Source organism: Hemiscyllium ocellatum, chromosome 30, assembly GCF_020745735.1.
Source record: "Hemiscyllium ocellatum isolate sHemOce1 chromosome 30, sHemOce1.pat.X.cur, whole genome shotgun sequence".
In the NCBI taxonomy this organism is placed as follows: domain Eukaryota; kingdom Metazoa; phylum Chordata; class Chondrichthyes; order Orectolobiformes; family Hemiscylliidae; genus Hemiscyllium; species Hemiscyllium ocellatum.
Window position 1 is genome coordinate 35,939,768 of NC_083430.1, and position 21,577 is coordinate 35,961,344.

The following is a 21,577-nucleotide window of genomic DNA, read 5'->3' on the forward strand; positions in this document are numbered from 1 at the left end:
AAGCATGGAGTTGGGCCTGCCAACTCCAAAAGAACAAAATCAAAGCATAACAGCCATAGTTCAGGCAAGCAACAATGCTGGCTGGTTAGAATACTACATCAGTAACTTCGCCACAGTTGTGTGTTATTAAATCTTAGGCCCTTTAGCTCCAATACCCTCTAATCCCACATGACTCCTTATCCACTCCATGCCAACTCATGCTTCCTAATCTCTATGGTCACTTATACTCTTCATCCTGGATCTACCATAGTCGGGCTTTAGGTGCTGTAATAAAAGGCAGACCTGTTGTGAGCCTGTAAGTTTGGAATGAGGCAGAGAAATGCAAAAAGGCGAGGCAAGGCCGAGATGCTACAAGCATCCAAACAAGCAAAGAGCCCATAAGGTAGACCCTGCTCAAATACAATGGGTGCCTATCCTGGTTTGCAAAGCAGCCTGGCAGCAGCATTGCAATGAAAAGTGTCAGTGCATTTCAAAATGTACCATTAAAGTAGATGAATGCATTCTGAGTGGAGATGTTCTGTGATGAAGTGATGAGGCTGCTGCATGTCTGGTGCCAATCTTTGTGGATGGCAGTATGCAGCCAATCCCTACCCATGGAACATGCCCTAAGGTATTGAAGACTGCTGGTCAAGATTGAGGCAAGGAGAAGCAAGCAGCGAGCTGGGGCTGTCAGGTACACGTTGACTTTCTGACTGCTGTTTGTTGAACTTAGCATCAACTTCAGTGGTCATGCTGAATTTGCGTTTCCATCCTCATCAATGCCAAAAAAAAAGGGGCTTGTGAAAATGGGGTGGGTCCTACTGCTTGGCTATCCCTCACTTAAAGATCTGTGAAGTCTTTCCAATTCAGGGCAAGGAATTCAAATACAAAATCAGTTAAAATTCCCTGTGTGAAGACTGGCTATTGGCGTGAAGGTAGCACAATCAGATCTACACAGATTTGGACTCAGGAACTGATCTTAGGTCCAGATTTTTAAGTTATTCAAGCCGTTGAATCATATGAAATCGTAATCTAAAATAAATCATACAAACTTATATTCTCAGGATAGGGCATTCACATGGTAAAGCAGACATTAATGTGAACCGGGTGGAATTCTGCAGGCTTATGTTTGACTGCCTCCATATTTTAATTATGTAGCAACACCTCACTGGATTAAAGATAAAATGTGCTTAGACACTGTCAGCAATTAATGTAGTTTTATTGAAAGATAAAGTTTAGGCATGCTTGGACAACTTACACAGTGGGCATGAAAATCGAACATTTAGTACATGCAGCTATTACTGGAGGACCAAGGTGAAAACTGCTGATTTTCTTCAATTTTAGACTCTATATAATATCAGCAATACAAAAAAAACAAACAGCTGTAATACTTAAAATGACTAGCAAAGGTAGAACTCAATGCTGCAATTTTTGCTATCTCCACCCTTCCCTCACCCTCCCCATCCCAATCGCTCAATTCAAAATGTGTAATTTCTGGTTACAGGTTTTTAAAGCATTGTAAGAGGGTTTTGTTAAACACATTGACTTTAATTTTTCATTAAAAACAGTACTTTAGAAAACCCTCACTTCCAAAAATGGATAAGGCTAAACAATTTCTTCACTTTCTTTGCTTTCTCTATTCTTTCTCACTTCCTCCAGGTGTTTGTCCTAAATTACACAAAAGAAAATTAGATAATTATTTAACATGTGTACAAGTGCAGAGAATATATTAAAACTAGTTTTAAACTGGTGCTGCATAATCACACTAAAGTCAATTTAACCATCCAACATTTGTTTACATAAATAATAATAACTGCTTTTTGAAAAGTAGCTAATTGTCAAGTGGTCTGTTTGGTTAATGTGCTGAATGAAGCACTTTCTCATTCATAACCTAATTATTTAAGGATAATTGAGGGAGAGCTTTCAGTGCAGACATACTCTTCAACACAGGAAACATTAAAAACTACCCAGATTTTATTATTTAATTTTCTTTACCCATTGACAGCCAATAAGATTCAATATGCAACATACTAGGAATCACGTCTGCCTTAAATCTTCTTCAAATTACTTAAAATACCAATTCATCGAAACATCATAATTAATATATCGACTCAGTGTTGTTGCTGACAGCATCAACTCAACAAGACGAGTATTGAAAAGGGCTGATGTCATCAGGAAGAAAAACAGAAAGAGTACAAAGAGCCTTCATGTTAAAGGGCAAAAAATAACTTCAACTGGAGAGGAGGTTGTAATGACAAATATTCGAGAGTTTAGTGGTGAACATTGATTTGTTTAGTGTGCATATTTCTTAGTCTAAGTTTCCCAACCCAGGCATGAAGGAAGCAGGTGCTTTCCAATTTGGGCCAATTCATACTCAAAAGAAAATCAATTTGGATCCCTTCTACTTCAAGCAGTTTGTTCCAAAGCAACATGATGAAATGACTGCAGGGTTTTGCTCAAACTTGCTAATCCTCAAGATAGATCCAAGTTCCCTTTTTAAATATGGCAGCCCATCAAAAAAAAATGTTGGCTTGTACTTGCATTGCTAATAAGCTAGTGACCTTTATGTGGCAATTTGCCGCACTATGTTGTTAAAATGTTTGGCTAAATTTGTACTCTTAAACTTGGATATATTTTTTGTTAATTTACCAGCACAATGACAATCCAATAACATACATAGGGGGAACTAGCAAAGCCAAAGCTCAGAAACCATGGAAAAAACAATGCTCAATATGAGATACACAAAGATTGAGCTAAGCTCAAAAAATGGCATTTCAGGTGCTTGAGTGTTTCAATTAGATTATGATGTTGGAAGTTATTGAGTTTGAATGCAGCAATTATACTTTCTCAAACTTCCAAAGCACTTCAAGTGAACAACTAAAACTTCCTCCAGTAACTTGCAACCTAGCTCAAAAACTGGCAGCTGACATTACAACTTCATCAATATACCAACGTAAACCTTTTCATCGAAATTAATATTTGCATGAATATGGACACTGCCACCATTTATTCTTTCAGTAACAAACTTCCAGTCCATTCAATAGAAAGTTTCCAAAGATCACTATTTTGTTGGGTACGAGCAAACGCAATCCCATATTATTCAGCTTTATTTTTGCTGGTAGAGAAGTTACAACATTTAAATATATTTCTGTTCACCCATTGGGTTTTTATTTTGTTTCTTGTTCGGACGTAGGCCAAAATCTACACATTAACACTCAAACAAGGAACAAGAGCAGACCACGCAGCCCTTCATGCTTGCTCCACCATGCACTAAAGCACATGGCCAATCGGACTTTAACCTCAACTCTACATTCATACATCCCCCTGATAATCTTTCATCTCCTTGGTAATCAAGAACCTATCTACGTCTGCCTCAAAAACTTTTAAAGATTCTCCAAACACTACCTTTTCAGGAAGGAAGTACCAAAACTCATAACCCTCAGAGAAAAGAAAATGTTTCTTCATTGCTGTCTTAAATAGGCAGTGTATTATTTTTAAACTAGATTCTCTCACAAGAGGAAACATTCTTTCAACATCCACTCAGTCAAGTCCCCTCAGGATAACATATTTCATTTAAATCCCCTGTGACTCTTCTAAACTCCAGAACCAGGTAGGACTGATGAAGTGAGCTGCATTCATTTTAATGCAAGAGGCCTAACAGGGAAGGCAGATTAACTCAGGGATTGGTTAAGAACATTGGACTAGGCTATCATAGTAATTACAGAGACGTTGCTCAGGGAAGGACAGGACTGTCAGCTTAATGTTCCAGGATACAAATGCTACAGGAAGGGAAGCAAGAGAAGAGGGGGAGTGGCATTTTTGATAAGGGATAGTGTTACAGCTGTACTGAGGGAGGATATTCCTGGAAATATATCCAGGGAAGTTATTTGGGTGGAACTGAGAAATAAGAAAGGGATGATCACCTTATTGGGATTGTATTATAGACCTTCGAGTAAAAAGTGAGGTCTGCAGATAGATCCCCTAATAGTCAGAGGGAAATTGAGAAATAGATTTCAGTTATCTGTAAAAATAATAGGGTGGTTATGGTAGGGCATTTTAACTTTCCAAACAAGGACTGGGATTGCCATAGTGTTAAGGGTTTGGATGGAGAGGAACTTGTTAAGTGTGTACAAGAACATTTTCTGATTCAGTGTGGATATACCTACCAGAGGAGGTGCAAAACTTGACCTACTCTTGGGAAATAAGACAGGGCAGATGACTGAGGTGTCAGTGGGGGAGCACTTTGGGGCCAGCGACTATAATTCTATTTTTGTTTTAAAATAGTGGTGGTAAAGGGTAGACTAGATCTAAAAGTCAAAGTTCTAAATTGGAGGAAGGCTAATTTTTACAGAATTAGGCAAGAACTTTCAAAAGCTGATTGGGAGCAGATGTTCACAGGTAAAGGAACAGCTAGAAAATGGGAAGCCTTCAAAAATGAGATAACGAGAGTCAGAGACAGGATATTCCTGTTCGGGTGAAAGGAAAGGCTGGTAGGTGTAGGGAATGCTGGGTGACTGGAGAAATTGAGGGTTTGGTTCAGAAAAAGAAGGAAGCATACGTCATGTATAGACAGGATATATCGAGTGAATCCTAAGAAGTCTAAAGGCAGGAGTACTCTTCAGAAGGAAATCAGGAGGGCAAAAAGGGGACAGGAGATAGCTTTGGCAAATAGAGTTAAGGAGAATCCAAAGGGTTTTTACAAATACAGAAAGGACAAAAGGATAACTATGGACTGAATAGGGCCCCTCAAAGATCAGCAAAGCGGCCTTTGTGTGGAGCCGCAGGAAATCAGGAGATACTAAACGAGTATTTTGCATAAGTGTTTACTAAGGAGAAAAAAAAGGCATAGAAGATATAGAATGTAGGGAAATAGATGATGACATCTTGAAAAATGTCCATATTACAGAGGAGAAATTATACACTGGATGTCTTGAAATGCATAAAGGTGGATAAATCACCAGGACCTGATCAGGTGTACCCTAGAACTCTGTGGGAAGCTAGGGAAGTGATTGCTGGGTCCCTTGCTGAGATATTTGTATCGTTGATAGTCACAGGTGAGGTGCTCTCTGGGTGGTCCGAAACCTGTTGATCTTCCAGCTGAAGGAGTTGACCCCGACTGAGTGTTGCAGACTGGCACATTCCAAGGTCCAGGACTACGTGTTGAGGGACGTGCTGAAGCTTGGGGCAGCTGCCGCCAAGGCGCGGTGGGGAAAGACCACCGTTTAACATCTGCCTGTCTAGAGAAGATCAGGGGGCCCTGCAGTCATTTGGGCTCTGCTGACGTCTCAGCTCAATATGTGAGTGAGAAATGCACAGATCTGCATGTAATAATGAAAATTCTGAGCTGTGTATGTAAATGTTGACATATGTATGGTATTACCAAATGTACAGTGTATCAAATATTTTATGAATAAAGTATATTTTTGAAATAAAAATAAAGGTGAGGTGCCAGAAGACTGGAGATTGGCTAACGTGGTACCACTATTTAAGAAAGGTGGTCAGGACAAGTCAGGGAACTGTAGACTGGTGAGCCTGACATCGCTGTAGGCAAGTTGTTAGAGGGAATCCTGAGGGACAGGATTTTCAGGTATTTGGAAAGGCAAAGACTGATTAGGCAGAGTCAACATGGCTTTGTGTGTAGGAAATCATGTCTCACAAAGTTGATTTGAGTTTTTTGAAGATGTAACACACAGGATTGATGAGGGCAGAGCGGTGGACGGGATTTATATGAACTTCAGTAAGGTGTTCAACAAGGTTCCCCGTGGGAGACTGGTTAGCTAGGTTAGATCGCATGAATTACAGGGAGAGCTAGCCACTTGGATACAGAACTGGCTCGAAGGTAGAAGACAGAGGACAGTAGTGGAGGGTTGTTTTTCAAATTGGAGGCCTGTGACCAGTGGAGTGCCACAAGGATCGGTGCTGGGTTCATTACTTTTTTTCATCATTTATGAACACAGGAGGTATAATCAGTAAGTTTGCTGGTGACACCAAAATTGGAGGTGTAGCGGACAGTGAATAAGGTTACCTCAGATTACAACGGGATCTTGATTAGATGGGCCAATGGGCTGCGGTGTGGTAGATGGGAGTTTAATTTAGATAAATGCGAGGTGCTGCATTTTGAAAAAGCGAATCTTACCAGGACTTATACACTTAATGGTAAGGTCCTAGGGCGTGTTGCTGAACAAACAGACCTTGGAGTGCAGGTTCATAGCTCCTTGAAAGTAGAGTCGCAGGTAGATAGGCTAGTGAAGAATGCGTTTGGAATGCTTTCCTTTATTAGTCAAGAGTATTGAGTACAGGGGTTGGGAGATCATGTTGCAGCTGGTCAGGACGTTTGCGCAGAACAAAAAACAAAGAGGTGCAAAATGCAAAACTAGTACAACATAGGTTAGGTCACTTTTAGAATATTGCATGCAATTCTGGTCTCCTTCTTATCAGAAGGATGCTGTGAAACTTGAAAGGGTTCAGAAAAGACTTGCTATAGTTGGAGGATTTGAGCTGTAGGGAGAGGTTGAATAGGTTGTGACTGTTTTCCCTGGAGCATCAGAGGCTGAGGGTGATCTTATAGAGATTTAGAAAATCATGAAGGGCATGTTTAAATAGACAAAGTCTTTTCCCTAGGATGGGCGAGTCTAGAAGTAGAGGGTATAGGTTTTCAGTCAGAAGCGGAAGATCTAAAAGAGACTTAAGGGGCAACTTTTCATGCAGAGGGTGGTGCATGTATGGAATGAGCTGCCACAGGAAGTGGTGGAGGCTGGTACAATTACAATATTTAAAAGGCATCTGGATGAGTAAATGAATAGGAAGAGTTTGGAGGCATGGGGGCTGGGTGCTGCCAAGTGGGACTAGGTTAGGTTGAGTTACCTGATCGGCATAGACAAGTTGGACCAAAGGGTCTATTTCTGTGCTGTACACCTCTGACTCTATGACAATACAGACCTTTCCTCACTTTTGTTATTTAGATAGTGATATTTGGTCACATTTCTGTTTGATCGATCGAGAACATGATCCTGTACCCTTCCTCTTTCTGAAACCTCGCTGCCTTTGTGCAAAATAGTGCTGTCTAAACTATATTTACTTAATATAAAATATGCCCCAGCTTCTGAAATCTCAAATGTAAGTAATGTGATTAATTTATGATCCACTTATCCCAAGAGTAAATGAGTTCACTTCTAGAGTTTCTGAATCCTGTATCACCTTAGTTGCCACATAATACAATCTCTGAAACCTAATATCTTTCTTCTAGCATGCTGAGCAACACTGTATACTGTATTACAGAAAATCTGTTCAGAATGTTATTGCAGCATTATTTTACTTCTTCCGAAAGTGTTTTCATATTCCTAATACAGTTTCAGGATTTCCCAAATCATTATCCACTCTGGTTGATAAATTACAAACCTATCAGCAAGAGCATTCAGCTAAGACTTACCTTGTCACTGCAAGGAATTAATACATTGGCATTTTCCAACAGGTACCCTCAATAACTCAATGGGTAAATAAACCATATGGCATTGGCTCTGACCACAAAGTTCAACGTGTGCACTACGTTTCTGTTGCCAGGGTTGCAATGTGTCACAGACTGAATATGGCAGTGATAGATAGAAACAGATTTACCTTCATTAACCCATCAGGCTTCAATAAGTTGTTAGCACTCACTATCAAGAACAATCTTGTCCAACAGGCCTACCACCAAATTTCTAAATACAGAAAGTGAATATAGAAGATTCTACAAGGAGATGTTCTTCCAATCAGAGGCCCTTTCTCTGATAACACTGGAGAAAAACAGTCTCTGATTGGAAGAGTAGCGAAACGTATGAATGTGAATAGCATAGTCAAACTACAGACCTGCACACCAGCACTGGCAAAGGCAGGTCTGCCGAATGGAAGGACGGCAAGCATGCATGCAGGTATATGTGGTAAAATTGGATCAGAGCCTCCAGACTATTGTGCAAGTAGATTTCAAGTTGTCAGGTGGTTTGAGGGAAATAGGGTCTGAATTGAGGAGCCAGTAGTGGGTAATACAAGATTCTTCTTTCTGTGCAGCACTGGGTTTCTTAAGGCCAACAAAATGGCTTCCAATTATGCAAATGAAAGAGCGGGGTGAGTGGGCAAGGGGCGAGTATTTGAGATGATGTGGGAGGAAGCATGAGTGAAGGGAATGTGTGCATGGGAGGAGGAAAACATAAAACTGTGTGTGTAAAGTGGGAAAGGGAGAATGTGAGAGTCCTAAGACCAATAGTGAGCTGGACACACATTAGACCTGCCTTCCTCTTCTTCCATCTCCAAAAACGTGTCCAGAATAGAGAACTTTGAAAAGGATGCTGAAAGGTGATTCACTTCCGGCTCTCATTTTCATATAAACTCTGCCTAGGTCAGCCCAAAGTGTGTACATCACCAGAGACAAACACAATGTCAGCATTAGTTAAACACAACTGCTTAGCTTGGTCCCTGTCCCCACCTGGCCCCTGATGATCAGGATTTGGGATCTATTCTATCTCTCCACAGCTCTACTTCTTAATTGAAAGGCAAGAGAGAGGGTTTATTAGTTAGCTCTGATACTTGTAATGGTCATGTTGTTATTAACTATTCATTTATAAAATTATTGATTTATTACTTTGGAATGTTTTCCTGAAATTCATTTACTGTTGTGAAAAGTTTTATCTTTCTGAAATTTGTCCTCCAGCCCTCCTATGTGCAATGCACGAAAAGGAAAAAACATAATGTGGCACCTCCATCAAAAAAGTTTTGCCAGACCTGGTCTAGACTCATGAAAACTGGCAAATTAGATATGGAACTTGGAGGACTTCTGTCACCTATGGGAATTCACCAGTCACAGTCCTAAAAGAGCAGTAAAAGTAACAAAATTGGATAGTAAAAGTTCTGGTGTTATCCCAGGGAAGGAAGCCATTTTGAATTTCATCTAGACCATGTAAAAAGGGTGTTAAAAGTTAATTTGCCTTTTCACGTAGACGCTCAAGCTTGGCAGCTAATTGAGCCTCACGGTTCTCCTTAATAAGTTCCATCTTGGTGATCAGTCTTTCTTCTGCCATTTTGCTGAATTTGGTATTTTCTTCAATAGCTCTCTGAAGCACTTCCTTTACATGCTCTTGTTTTTCAGCCAACTGTTTCAGGACTTCTGCTTCATGTGACTAGGGAAAGAAGAGAGACCAATTGTTCAACTGAACATCAATACCACAAGGTTAGTTCGATGTATTCAGAGATGTAAGTCACATTCTGGTATCAAGTATTTTTGCAAAGAAAAAAAGTTTGAATCTTAACAAAAATCATTTTAAAAGATAGTTGTCTGTGGAGGTCTTTTGGTAGAAAAACATGTTGTCCAGGCAACTAATAATTGTTCCATTACGTTTGGAGGTGGAACAATAGTGTAATGTCAATAAAGGTCAGAATTATAAAGAAATATACAAGTCAGGAAGAAGTTAAGCTAATGTTTTGGACTAAATTCTTCAAACGTCAAAAAGGATCTCAAAAATAATTACATGCCTTCTTCATTTTAATACTATGCCTTTCTAATACTCATTGTTACAGATCTTCAGCATTTTAACATTTCTACTTAATAAAATTACATGGAATAAAAATCTGAGCACATTATACACTGGCCAAGTTTGTAAATGTTGAGAAATAGCCTCTTAACCCTTTTATAGTGCTGCAAGTTAAGATTTTTTTCTTTAATTCTAAAATTTGTTTAAATCTAGCTAGCCCAAAGCAAAGAGATGAAAATTCTCCTATAGTAACTACAAAAGCTGTACAATCATTTCAGGAAATATTGGTTCAGTCCCTGAAGCCTCAAAATCACAGTAATCTCCTGCTCAGTACTTTTCAAGGACGACCAAAGTGCAAAACCAAGAAAAATACTAGACTGCTCCACAAGGTAAGCGTAACATAGGTGTATTCTCCATTTGATCTTTGTTATACATGGCAAGTGTTATTGTTCCAAGAAGAGTTGTTGACAATGTATAGTATTTCTTCAGTTTTAATTTTTAGCACTCAAATTCAGAAGTGCAAAGCACAGGAGCACTGCTCAGTATCTAAACAATCACTGCACAGTACTGACAATTCAGAAGGAAATACCTATCATTTTAGGCAGCACATGTTAGCTGGTCAAAAGGGCCAATACACTTTTAAGTACCATGTAGTTCATACTATGCTCATACTGTATTCCATTTAAGTACCTTTCGTCTGTTCTCTGCTGCTTCCATTTTTTTTTGAAGATCTTCAAGTGACCGATCTTTCTTGGGAGAAAGAGGAAATTCTGGAATTGTTTCAGCAGTAGGGCTCAGAATGATCTCAAAAGCCTGGCCTGAAGAACGCTTGTCTAGTTCTTTTACTTTAATGTCTGAAATAAGTTATATATATTTTTTAAGAAATGGCATGGTAGCATTAACCCAAGTGCATTCTGACCAACATAACTCCTAAATATATTGACTGTGCAGGTCAAATAACCAGATGGCTGTCAGGGCTTTCTGACATTAAGATATTAAATGACATAATGCTACATTAATTAAGGGTTAAATTTTACAACAAAAGAAACGGAATAATTTTTTGTTTCTCAGGTCGATGGCCTTGGAAAGGTTACATTGCAGATGTATCAGAATGATACCAATTTTAAAAAGGACTAAATGCATAAATATTACTTGTATTTGTCCATGTTGAACAGGCTGAGTGGTGATCCAACTGAGGAATTTACCATACTGAATCCCTTTCCAGTACACAAAAACTTATTTCCTCCTTTAGAGAATACAAAACCAACGAAAGATGCATACAGGTAGTTTTTCTATAACACAATGGTTGCATTCTTGTGCAATCCCGCATTATAGTAAAATTTCACTTTAGAAACGGCTCTTACAGTTGGCAATGTAACCAAGTTACAATCAGCAAATGTTTTTAAAGTTTGCACTTCAGAAACAGTGCTTCCAATTAATCAATCGCCTTCCAGTAAACTCATGTTAACGAAACATACATGACAGCAAAATGATTTGTAGTCTTATTTTTGAATGCTTCAAGCACTTTGAAATAGTTATTAAATGTCTCTTATTAGCCAACATAATGATTTATTACAATGCAAAGAAAATATTGCTGAACATTAAAAAACTAGTATAAAAGGAAGAACCATTGGGTTCAAGAAACCACAGGAATTGGTGTATAGGAAAATTTCTATCAGTTAAATTAATCACAATCATCCTCATTATATGTTAACTAGCTTCTCTTAGCCAGTCTACTTCATTCTGCATTGTTTACAGCTACATTTTTCATTGATATGCTACCGCAACATAATAAATAGAAGCAGCTACAACATTAAAATCTTAATTCTTCTGGATGACAATTTGCAGTTATGTAGTTCCTTGTGTCTCAAATATTTCAATGAATATACTAAATTAAGGAGCTGATTCAGGCAAATAAAATATGAATCTTTTAGAGTGGTATTCCTTACTTATATAGCCTCTCCTTTGTGCTACATCCTAAAATGCATCACCTCATACTTCTACATATTCAGTTTCACCTTCTACATGTCCATCTATTCTACTAATCTACATTGTACTGAAGTATATTGCAAAAGAGCTCACAGTTCACAATATAGTCAAGTTTTGCATCATCACAAACTTTAAAACTGTGACCTATATACCTAAGTCTAGGTAATTAATTTGATTCAAGAAAAACAATGGTTCAATACTGGAGCTGAGGGAATCTCAAATATACTTTCCTCCATTTCCTGAAAAGTGACCATTCACCACTACTCTCTATTTCCTGTCACTCAATCCCCTCTGTATTCATGCTGCCACTGTCCATTTTATTCAATAATCTTCATCTTCTGTGAGATGCCTGTTATGTGGTACTTTATCAAATAGATTTCAATATTTAACATCCACCATATGAAATCTATCATTCTCATCAACCTTCTCTGTTACATCATCAAAAGAATTCAAACAAATTACTTAATCATGTACTTCCTTTTACAAATTTATGTTGAATTTCCTTATTTTATTCAAGTGAACCAGATCCACCAATGCCTCCTTTCTCTGGGACTGGAAATAATGATGTGGAGTAAGTTCCTTTTTAACATTGTTTAGCCTTAATGCCAATAGGACAATGCAGACTATATGCTCAATGATGTTAGATTCATTTTAATGCATTTTCCACACGACCCAACTGCTAACATTTTGAAGTGGCCTCGTCAGCTCTGTGACTCGTAATCTTTCTGCCTGACGAGCCGCATCTCCAAATATCTGACCTACCATTTTACCAAATCTCCTGCTCCATGACTTAAAAATCAGTGCTCCCATTCAAGATCCAGCCTTGATCCAATGCTCTGAGCTTGTGATAGTGCAGATTCCAAAAGGTGCCGAAGTGCTAAACTAGAATGGTTATTATCCTTTATTTTTAAAATGACTGACAAATCTGCTTTTGCAGTGCATTTCGTATCAAAAGTACCTCTCCTACAGCTTGGACAAGAAAGGGAAAGCTTTTCATTTTAAAAGTTAGTTCATTCAACAATGCAGGAATGTAGCAATGTTAAATATTTCAACCCACGGGGTATAATATTTTATTGTTTCTTACTGTTAAGGAAGAGTCTACAGAACTCAAATACAGTTTTAACATTGATTTTTTTGGGAACCAATAATAAGATCTACTACCTTCCTTCCAACTTAAAGTCAGAAGTAGGGAAGTTTGCGGATAATCGCACTATGCTCAACGTCATGGCACTCCAGGTATTGTAGCAGTCAATGTTCATTTACGGTAAGACCTGGATAACATTCAGGCTTGAACTAATAGGTTGAAAGTAACATTTGCATCACACCAGTGCCAAGCAATGACCATCACCAACAAAACAAAGTTTAACCATCATCTCTTCTTAACATTTAATGGCAATTACTATCACTGAATTCCCCACTAACATCCAGGAAATTACCACTGATAAGAAACTGAACTGAACCAGCCAAAAAAATACTGTGGCTACAAGGGCAGATCAGAAGCCAGGAATTCTGCAGTCAATATCTGTCACCCCAGAAAATGTTCGCCATCCATAAGGCACCAGTTCGGAGTGAGTTAGAATACTCCCCACTAGCCTGGATGTGCCCAACTCCAACTATGATCAAGAAGCATGATACCGCCCAGAACAAAGCAGCCCACTTGATGTCATTCCATTTACCACATTCAACATACGCTCCCTTCATCGCAGACACACAGTAGCAGTGATATGTACCAACTACCACAACAAGACTCCTCTGACAGCACCATCCAAAGCCATAATCTGTATCACCCAGTAGAACAAAGGCAGATACATAGTAACACCATCACCTGCAAGTTCCCATCTAAGGCACATGCTATCCTGATTTGGATCCATATCTCTGACTCTTCACTGTCACTAGGTCAAATCTTGGAACTCCCTTCTAATGGTACTGTGGGTGTCTCTACACCATAAGGACATGCAGCTGTTCAAAGCAGCAGCTCACCAACACCTTTTAAATGCAAATTAGCTTAGCTAGTAATATCATATGCATGAATGAAAAAAAACTACGGAAATTTCAAGTAATTTCACTTAAGTTACAATTTTCAGGAAGGCAACCACAATTTTAAGTGATGACATACTATCTATCTATCTATCTATTATATATATATGAAGCTCCCCCACTGATTTATGCTACTGTTATCACAGTCTATATAGGGATAATTCAGATCATCCATTACAATTGTAGTTTTTGCACCTCTGTAAATTGCTTGCAAGTGCCTTGTCTTCTATCTTTCCTGCTGGTTGGTGGTACCTCTAGAGTACCTTATCTCTCACCAAATATTCTGTCTTTGTACTTCCTAGGAAAGTTTTTTTCCCAGCTTTCTAATTTAATCTTCAATCAAAAACAGCTGCTAATCCTCCTTTTCCTTCCCATCGCACCTATTATCACATTATATCCAGGAATACAAGGGACAGATAGGTAAATGAAATTAGTCAAGGTCTAATTAAATGGTGAACAACTTCAAGAGACTGAATGGTCGATTCTTGTTCCTAAAAGCCAAACTACTCAATTTTTCACATTCGTAATATCAAATTCAGATCTTTTTTGGTTAATTCTGTTCAAGATTGATTTATCTTCCCAGCTTGTGAAAACTGCCTCAAAAAGAGGTGCACTGTAAACAAAAGTAGAAGGAAATAAGTTAAATTAACTGCAGACAAGCAAAGTAGCTTTTAGACTGAAAAACAAAAACATGAAAAGTTCAGAGCAAAAGCTGTCAGACAGATATGCAACACATTACTACTCCTTGTGCAATTTCTTGCATTTAATTTTGTTCTTGCCTTCATATTCGGTATCCTCACAAAAGAAGTTACCATGTACCATAGTGTGACATCCAAATGTCCAGAATTATGTGTACTAAATCAAGGTAACACTTACCAGTGCAAGCCATGCTCAACAAATGGAACAGAAACTAAAGTTGACACCTCAGAAAAATGCTCAATGAGAGGGATCGAACCTGGAAGATAATCATACAATAGCATTTTAAAAATGGTCATTCCAAGCAGCTGATGTTTCAGAAATTTAACTGCTCAAGTCATACAGACTAAAAGGAAACACATTTTTTCAAAAGTTGAGACAAACTGGAGCTTGCTCTAGTTAAGAGAATCAAAGTGCTGGAGGAACTCAACAGGTCTAGCAGCATCTGTGGAGAGGGAAACAGAGTTTATGTTTTAGGTCCAGCGTGACCTGATCTAGTGGTTGCATTGTTCCAAATTCATTCAAGAATGTGTAGTTATACAGCTCCCTTAAAACAGGAAACCATTCCAAGAGCTGAACAAAATTAATAAAACATTTGTTGACACTATATCAGAGATGAAGAATTGGAACACTGTATGCATTTCGTATGATTACTTTAAGCAATAAATGCTTAATTGATTGATTATTTGTTGCCTTATGAACAGAGATTGAGAAAAGTGGACAGATATTCCATGGAATTTGAAAGATAGGAGGCATATCATTGCATCAAACACTTTAAAGGGCTTGTGAGGATAAATGCCTTTTGGGACAAGCCACATTAAGGCAGAGATTAGATTACTTACAGTGTGGAAACAGGCCCTTCGGCCCAACAAGTCCACACCGACCCGCCGAAGCACAACCCACCCAGACCCATTCCCCTACATTTACCCCTTCACCTAACACTAAATTAGGGCAATTTCAATTCATAACCTGCACATTTTTGGATTGTGGGAGGAAACCGGAACACCTGAGGAAACCCACGCAGACACGGGGAGAATGTGCAAACTCCATACAGACAGGCGGGAATCGAACCCAGGGCCCTAGTGCTGTGAGGCAGCAATGTTAACCACTGAGCCACCATGCCGCCCAGATGAGGAGTAATTGCTTTCATTCAAAGGATTGTAATATGTGTAATCTCTTCCTCAGAAGGATAGCTGAGACATTGAATACATACATTCAAGACGTAGAGTCAGAGTCAGAGATGTATAACATGAAAACAGAGCCTTTGGTCCAACTCGTCCATGCCAATCAGATATCCTAGATAGATCTAGTCCCATTTGCTCGCATTTAGTCCATATTCCTTGAAACCCTTCCTATTCATATACCCATCCAGATGCCGTTTAAAATATTGTAATTGCATCAGCCTTCAGCACTTCCTCTGGCAGCTCATTCCATCTACACATCACCCTCTGCATGAAAAAGGTGCCCATTAGGTCCTTTTTATATCTTTTCCCTCTCAGCTTAAACCCATGTCCTCTAGTTTTGGATTCCCCCACCCCAGGGGGTCTATTTACCCTATCCGTACCCCTCATGATTTTATAAACCTCTATAAAAGGTCACCCCTCTGCCTATAATCCTCCAGGGAAAATAGCCCCAGCCTAGTTAGCCTCCCCTATAGCTTAAACCGTCCAATCCTGGCAACATCCCTGTAAATCTTTCCTGAACCCTTTCAAGTCTCACAACATCTGCCCTATAGCAGGGAGACCAGAACTGCACACAGTAGACCAAAAGTGGCCTAATCAATGTCCTGTACAACTTCAACATGACCTCCCAACTCCTATACTCAAAGCACTGACCAATAAGGACAAGCATACAAAATGCCTTCACTGTCCTTTCTACCTGGTACTCCACTTTCAAGGAACTATGAACCTGCACTCCAAGGTCTCTTTGTTTAACAACACTCCCCATGACCGTCCCATTAAGTCCTACTCTGATTTGCCTTTCCCAAAACGTAACACCTCACATTTACCTAAATTATCCTCCCTCTGCCACTCCTTGGCCCCTTGACTAAGATCCCGTTGTACTTTGTACTTCTTCATTGTGCACTAAACCTCCAATTTTTGTGGCATCTGCAAACTTACTAACCATTCCTCCTATATTCACATCCAAATGATTTATATAAATGATGAAAAGCAGTGGACCCAGCAGCGAACCAAGTAACTCACTGCTGGTCACACACGTCCCATCTGAAAAGCAACCTTCCACCATCACCTTGTCTCCTACCTTCGAGCCCGTTCTGCATCCAAATGGCTAGTTCTCCCTGTATTCCTAACTTTGCTAACCAGTCTACCATGATGAACTTTGTTGAACACCTTACTGAAGTCCATATAGATCACGTCCACTGCTCTGCCCTCAATCCTATGTTACTTCAAAAAACTGATCAAGATAGTGAGACATGATTTCTCACACACAAAGCCATGTTGATTATCTCGAATCAGTCTATGCCTTTCCAAATACATGTAAAATCCTGTCCCTCAGGATTCCCTCCAACAACTTGACCATCATCGATGTCAGGCACCCCAGTATATGGTTCACTCACTTTTCCTTACCATCTTTCTTAAATAGTGGCATCACATTAACCACCTCCAATCTTCCGGCACCTCACCTGTGACTATCAATGATACAAGTATCTCAGCAAGGGAGCCAGCAATCACTTCCTTAGCTTCCCACAGAGGTCTAGGATACACCTGTTCAGGTCCCAGGGATTCATCCACTTTTATGCGTTTTAAGCCATCCAGCACTTCCTCTTCTGTATTATGGACATTAAACATTTTTCCTTTGATTTCTTAGAAGTTGGGGAACTCCTGAGTTTATCAGTACATGGTTTGGCTGGGGACCTTTGGATGTGATTCTCTGGCTATTATTTGATATTCAAAGACTTTGACTATTACTGAAAACATACACTTTTCGTCAAAGCTATTTATCTTGCACTCATCTGGCCAAGAAAGAATTCAGCAAGCAACACAATAATATTCACAAGATGTAATCACAATCATGGAAAGCTTTAGTTTTAGACATTTTCCTTTATAGCTTCTGTAATAGGGATAAAAATAAAATTTGACCAAAATTAAATGTTGGCACGATCTAATTACCTGATAGAACAAACTGATATTGTTTAGAAATCAGCTGCAGTAATCCTACATGATTTCCTATTTTATTGCTCGTGTTCACCAACCACAGTTCTTAGTGGCCACAATGAACATTCTCAAACAGAAATTTCCAGCTATAAATTAAGTTTCACCTGTCCCACCTCCAAACCACACCAGGTTCCCCACCCCCCAGACAGATTTATAAACTAATACCACTTATTTCAAAACATCCAGGCCTTTTCAAGGAATTTCAGTAGAAATCAAATAATTATTTCTTTAGAATTGACTAGGTAACAAGCCAAGTCTTGTTCATGAATAAGACAGCTGTAACTAAATGTAGAAGAACAAACAACCTCATAACAGAAGAGTTGTCCAACTACTGAGGCATGCCAACAATTTAGTCACAACGGATAGCAAACTTTCAACTGGAAAACGACAAAAACAATAATAGTGTTCTGTAATAGTGTTCTGCACCAGGTCAGACCCCCTCAAAACATTTCAAGTAGTAGCCCAGACCCTAACTTTACACCTGCTTAAAACAATTTAAAAAGTGGATATTCCAGGAGTGATGCAGCTGGCTCAACCACTCAATTTTAAACAAGACAGAATTTATTTGCAGACTAATGAAAGAAACAAACAAAAGAGAACTAAATCTAGAATAACCTAACCTATCTTAAAACCCAATTGACTCATTTTAATGGAACAGCCTCATTAAGATGAGTCAATTGGGTTTTAAGATAGGCTGAGTTTTTCTAAATTTAGTTCTCTTTGCGTAATAGGGTGCGGCTAATACCGGGATAGTGGTTAACACAGTTTTCAGGCTGTCAAATGCCTGCTGACAGTCTGCTGTCCATTGAAACTTCTTCCTTTCTTTAGTAATTGAGTGGAGCAGCCACATTGCTAAAATTTGGGATGAACATTGAACATACAACACAGTACAGGGCCTTGATGTTGCACCGAACTTTTATCCTTCTCTAAGATCAAACTAACCTACATACCCTCCATTTTCCATGTGCCTATCCAAGAGTTGCTTAAATATCCCGAATGCATCTGACTCTACGAGCACCGCTCACGCAGTGTGTTCCACTCTCTGTGTAAAGAATCTATCTTCCTCCAATCACCTTAAAATTATGTCCCCTTGTGATAGCCATTTCTGCCATGGGAAAACGTCTCTTTCACTCTATCTATGTCTCTCATCGTCTTGTATACCTCTACCAAGTCACCGCTCACCCTTCTTTGCCCCATTGAGAAAAGCCCTAACTCACTCACCCTTTCTTCACAAGACATGCCCTTCAGTCCAGGAAGCATCCTGATAAATCTCCTCTGCACCCTCTTTAAAGCTTCCACATCCTTCCGTTAATGAGGTGATCAGAACTGAACATAATGTTCCAAATGTGGTCTAACCAGGGCTTTATAGAGATGCAGCATAACCTCACGCTCTCAAACTCAATCCCTCTGCTAATGAAAGCCAACACGCCACAAGCCTTCTTAATGACCCTATCAACTTGGGTGCAACATTGAGGGATCTATGGACATGGACCCAGTGATTCCTCTGTTCTTCCACACTGCCAAGAATCCTGCCTTTAACCCTGTAGTCTGCATTCAAATTTGACACTTCACACTTTTCCACTTACCAGCCCAGTTCTGCATCCTGTCAATGTCCCATTGCAACTGACAGCAGCCCTCCCAGATTATGTACATCCACCAAGCTTCATGTCATTGGCAAACTTACTAATCCAACCTTCCACTTCCTCATCCAAGTCATTTATAAATATCACAAAGAGCAGAGGTCCCAGAACAGATCCCTGCAGAACACCAATGGTCACCGAGCTCCAGGCTGAATATTTTTCATTCTACTCCACCCTCTGTTTTCTAATGATCAGTCGATTCTGTATGCAGTGAAATTTCCATGTATGCCATGCCTCTGTACTGACTGAATGAACCTACCTTGAGGAACCTTATCAAACACCTTGCTAAAATCCACGTACAACACATCCACTGCTTGATCTTCATCAACATGTTTTGTCACATCCTCAAAGAATTCAGTAAGGCTTGCGAGGCATGACCTTCCCTTCAGGAAGCCATTCTGATTGCCTTTAAATCAAACTTGGTTTTCCAAGTAATCATAAATCCTGACTCTCCGAATCCTCGCCAACAATTTGCCCACTACCAACGTAAGACTGACTGGTCTGTAATTCCCAGGATTGTCCCTATTCCCTTTCTTGAACAAGGAATAACATTTGTCACCCTCCAATCATCTGGCACTACTCTAGTGAACAGTGAGAATGCAAAGATCATCACCAAAGGCACAGCAATCCCTTCCCTCGCTTCCTGTGGTAACCTTGGGTATATCTTGTCTGGAAGAAAGTGATGGCTACAGATGCTGTTGAGTCAGAGTCAAAAAGAGTGGGGCTGGAAAAGCACCGCAGCTCAGGCAGCATCTGAGGAGCAGGAGAATCAATGTCTTGGGTACAAGGGACTTACCTATACTTATGTTTTTCAAAATTTTCAGCACATCCTCCGTAACACCACAAATGAAAAGGTCCCTCTCAGTCGTGAATACTGAAATAGAATATTCATTAAGGATCACCCCAACCTGCTCCAACTCCAGGCACAAGTTCTCTCCACTATCCCGGATCGGCCCTACTCTCACTCTGGCCATCCTCTTGCTCCTCACACAAGTGTAGAACGCCTTAGGGTTTCCTTAATCCAACCCGCTAAAGCTTTTTCATGTCCCCTTCTAGCTCAAAGTCCATTCTTCAGTTCCATCTTGGCTACCTTATTACCCTCTCGAGCCCGAACAGATCCCTGCTTCTTCAACGTTAAGTAAACTTCCTTCTTATAGCTCCTTTCTTGATCGATTTCCACCCATACCGACTCTGTACACAAACCCACCTCTGCAAGCTCTTCCTTTGCAGCTGTGCCACTGTGCCCAATTAGAAATGGCACTCCCTCACCTCTTTTACCTCCCCCTCTATTCTTTTTGAAACATCTTATTCCTGGAATATCCAACAATTATTTCTGTTCCTGTGATATCCAAGTCGCCATGATGGCCACGACATCATAGTTCCATGCTGAGATCATCACCCCTATTGCTGATACTTCTTGGGTTAAAACAGACCCATCACACTTACTGCAACTTTGCCCTATCAACTGTCTATCCTTCCTCACTGACTCTCTGCATGCCATATCTGGTTGTTCACTATCTACTCCATCCTCCAATCAGTAGCTCCAGTTCCTATTCCCCTGCCAAACTAGTTTGCAAACTCCTGAAGGCCTCTAGGCAAACCTCCCACCCAGGATATTGGTGCCCCTCCACATCAGATGCAACCCATCCTTCTTTTACAGGTCTCACCTTCCCCAGAAGGTATCCAATGATCCACATATCTCAAACCTTCCCTCCCTTACCAGCTCTGCAGCCACGTGTTCAGCTGCAGTTGCTCCCTGTTCCTAGCCTCATTAGCCCTTGGCACCGATAGCAATCCTGAGATTACTACTCTGCTCATTCTGCCTTTTAGCTTCCAACCTAACTCCCTATATACACATTTCTGGTCCTCACTCCTTTTCTTAGCTATGTCATTGGTACTGATGTGCACCACGACTTCTGGCTGCTCTCCCTCCCCCTTATGAATTCTGTAACCTTGATCTGAGACATCCCTGATCCTGGCACCCGGGAGGCAACATACCATCCAGAAATCTTGTTCACGACCAAAGAATCTCCTATCACTACCGCTCTCCTATTCTCCCTCCATCCCTTCTGAGCCACAGAGCCAGGCTCAGTGCCAGAAAACTGGCTGCTGAGGCTTTCCCCTAGTACATCAACCCCTTCCAAGAGAATCCAAAACAGTATACTTATTGTTTAGGGGAATGCCACAAAGGGTTCCTGCACTGTATGCCTATTCCCTTTCCCTTTCCTGACAGTCACCCAGCGACCTTTACTCTGTAACTTAGGTGTAACTACCTCCCTATTACTCCTCTCTATCACCTCCCAGCCTCCCAAATAATCAGCGGCTCATCCGGCTCTAGTTCCCTAATACAGTCTAAGAGGAGCTGGAGTCGGATGCACTTTTCACAGATGAAGTTAGCAGGAACACTAGTGGTGACCCTTACCTCGCACATCACGAAACAGGAGCATGCAACTGCCCCAGTTTCTATCCCTTCTGCTCTAAATTGCCAAGAGAGATTGAATAAATAAAAATCTTACCTTACCAATCCTCCTCACACAGTCTTTTTTTTGGTTAGAGAAGG

At 40.1% G+C, this 21,577-nt stretch overlaps 1 protein-coding gene across 1 annotated transcript; it reads right to left on the reverse strand.

Moving 5' to 3' along the window:
• Positions 1-1,532: 1,532 nt before the first annotated feature.
• On the reverse strand, positions 1,533-14,444 carry LOC132829776 (stathmin-like). The gene is made up of 4 exons (XM_060847129.1): positions 14,382-14,444; positions 10,170-10,333; positions 8,937-9,128; positions 1,533-1,647 (listed from the first exon to the last, which is right to left on the reverse strand). Exons 1-4 carry the CDS (start codon positions 14,392-14,394, stop codon positions 1,585-1,587), a joined length of 432 nt encoding a protein of 143 aa, XP_060703112.1. The 5' UTR covers positions 14,395-14,444; the 3' UTR covers positions 1,533-1,584.
• Positions 14,445-21,577: the final 7,133 nt, after the last annotated feature.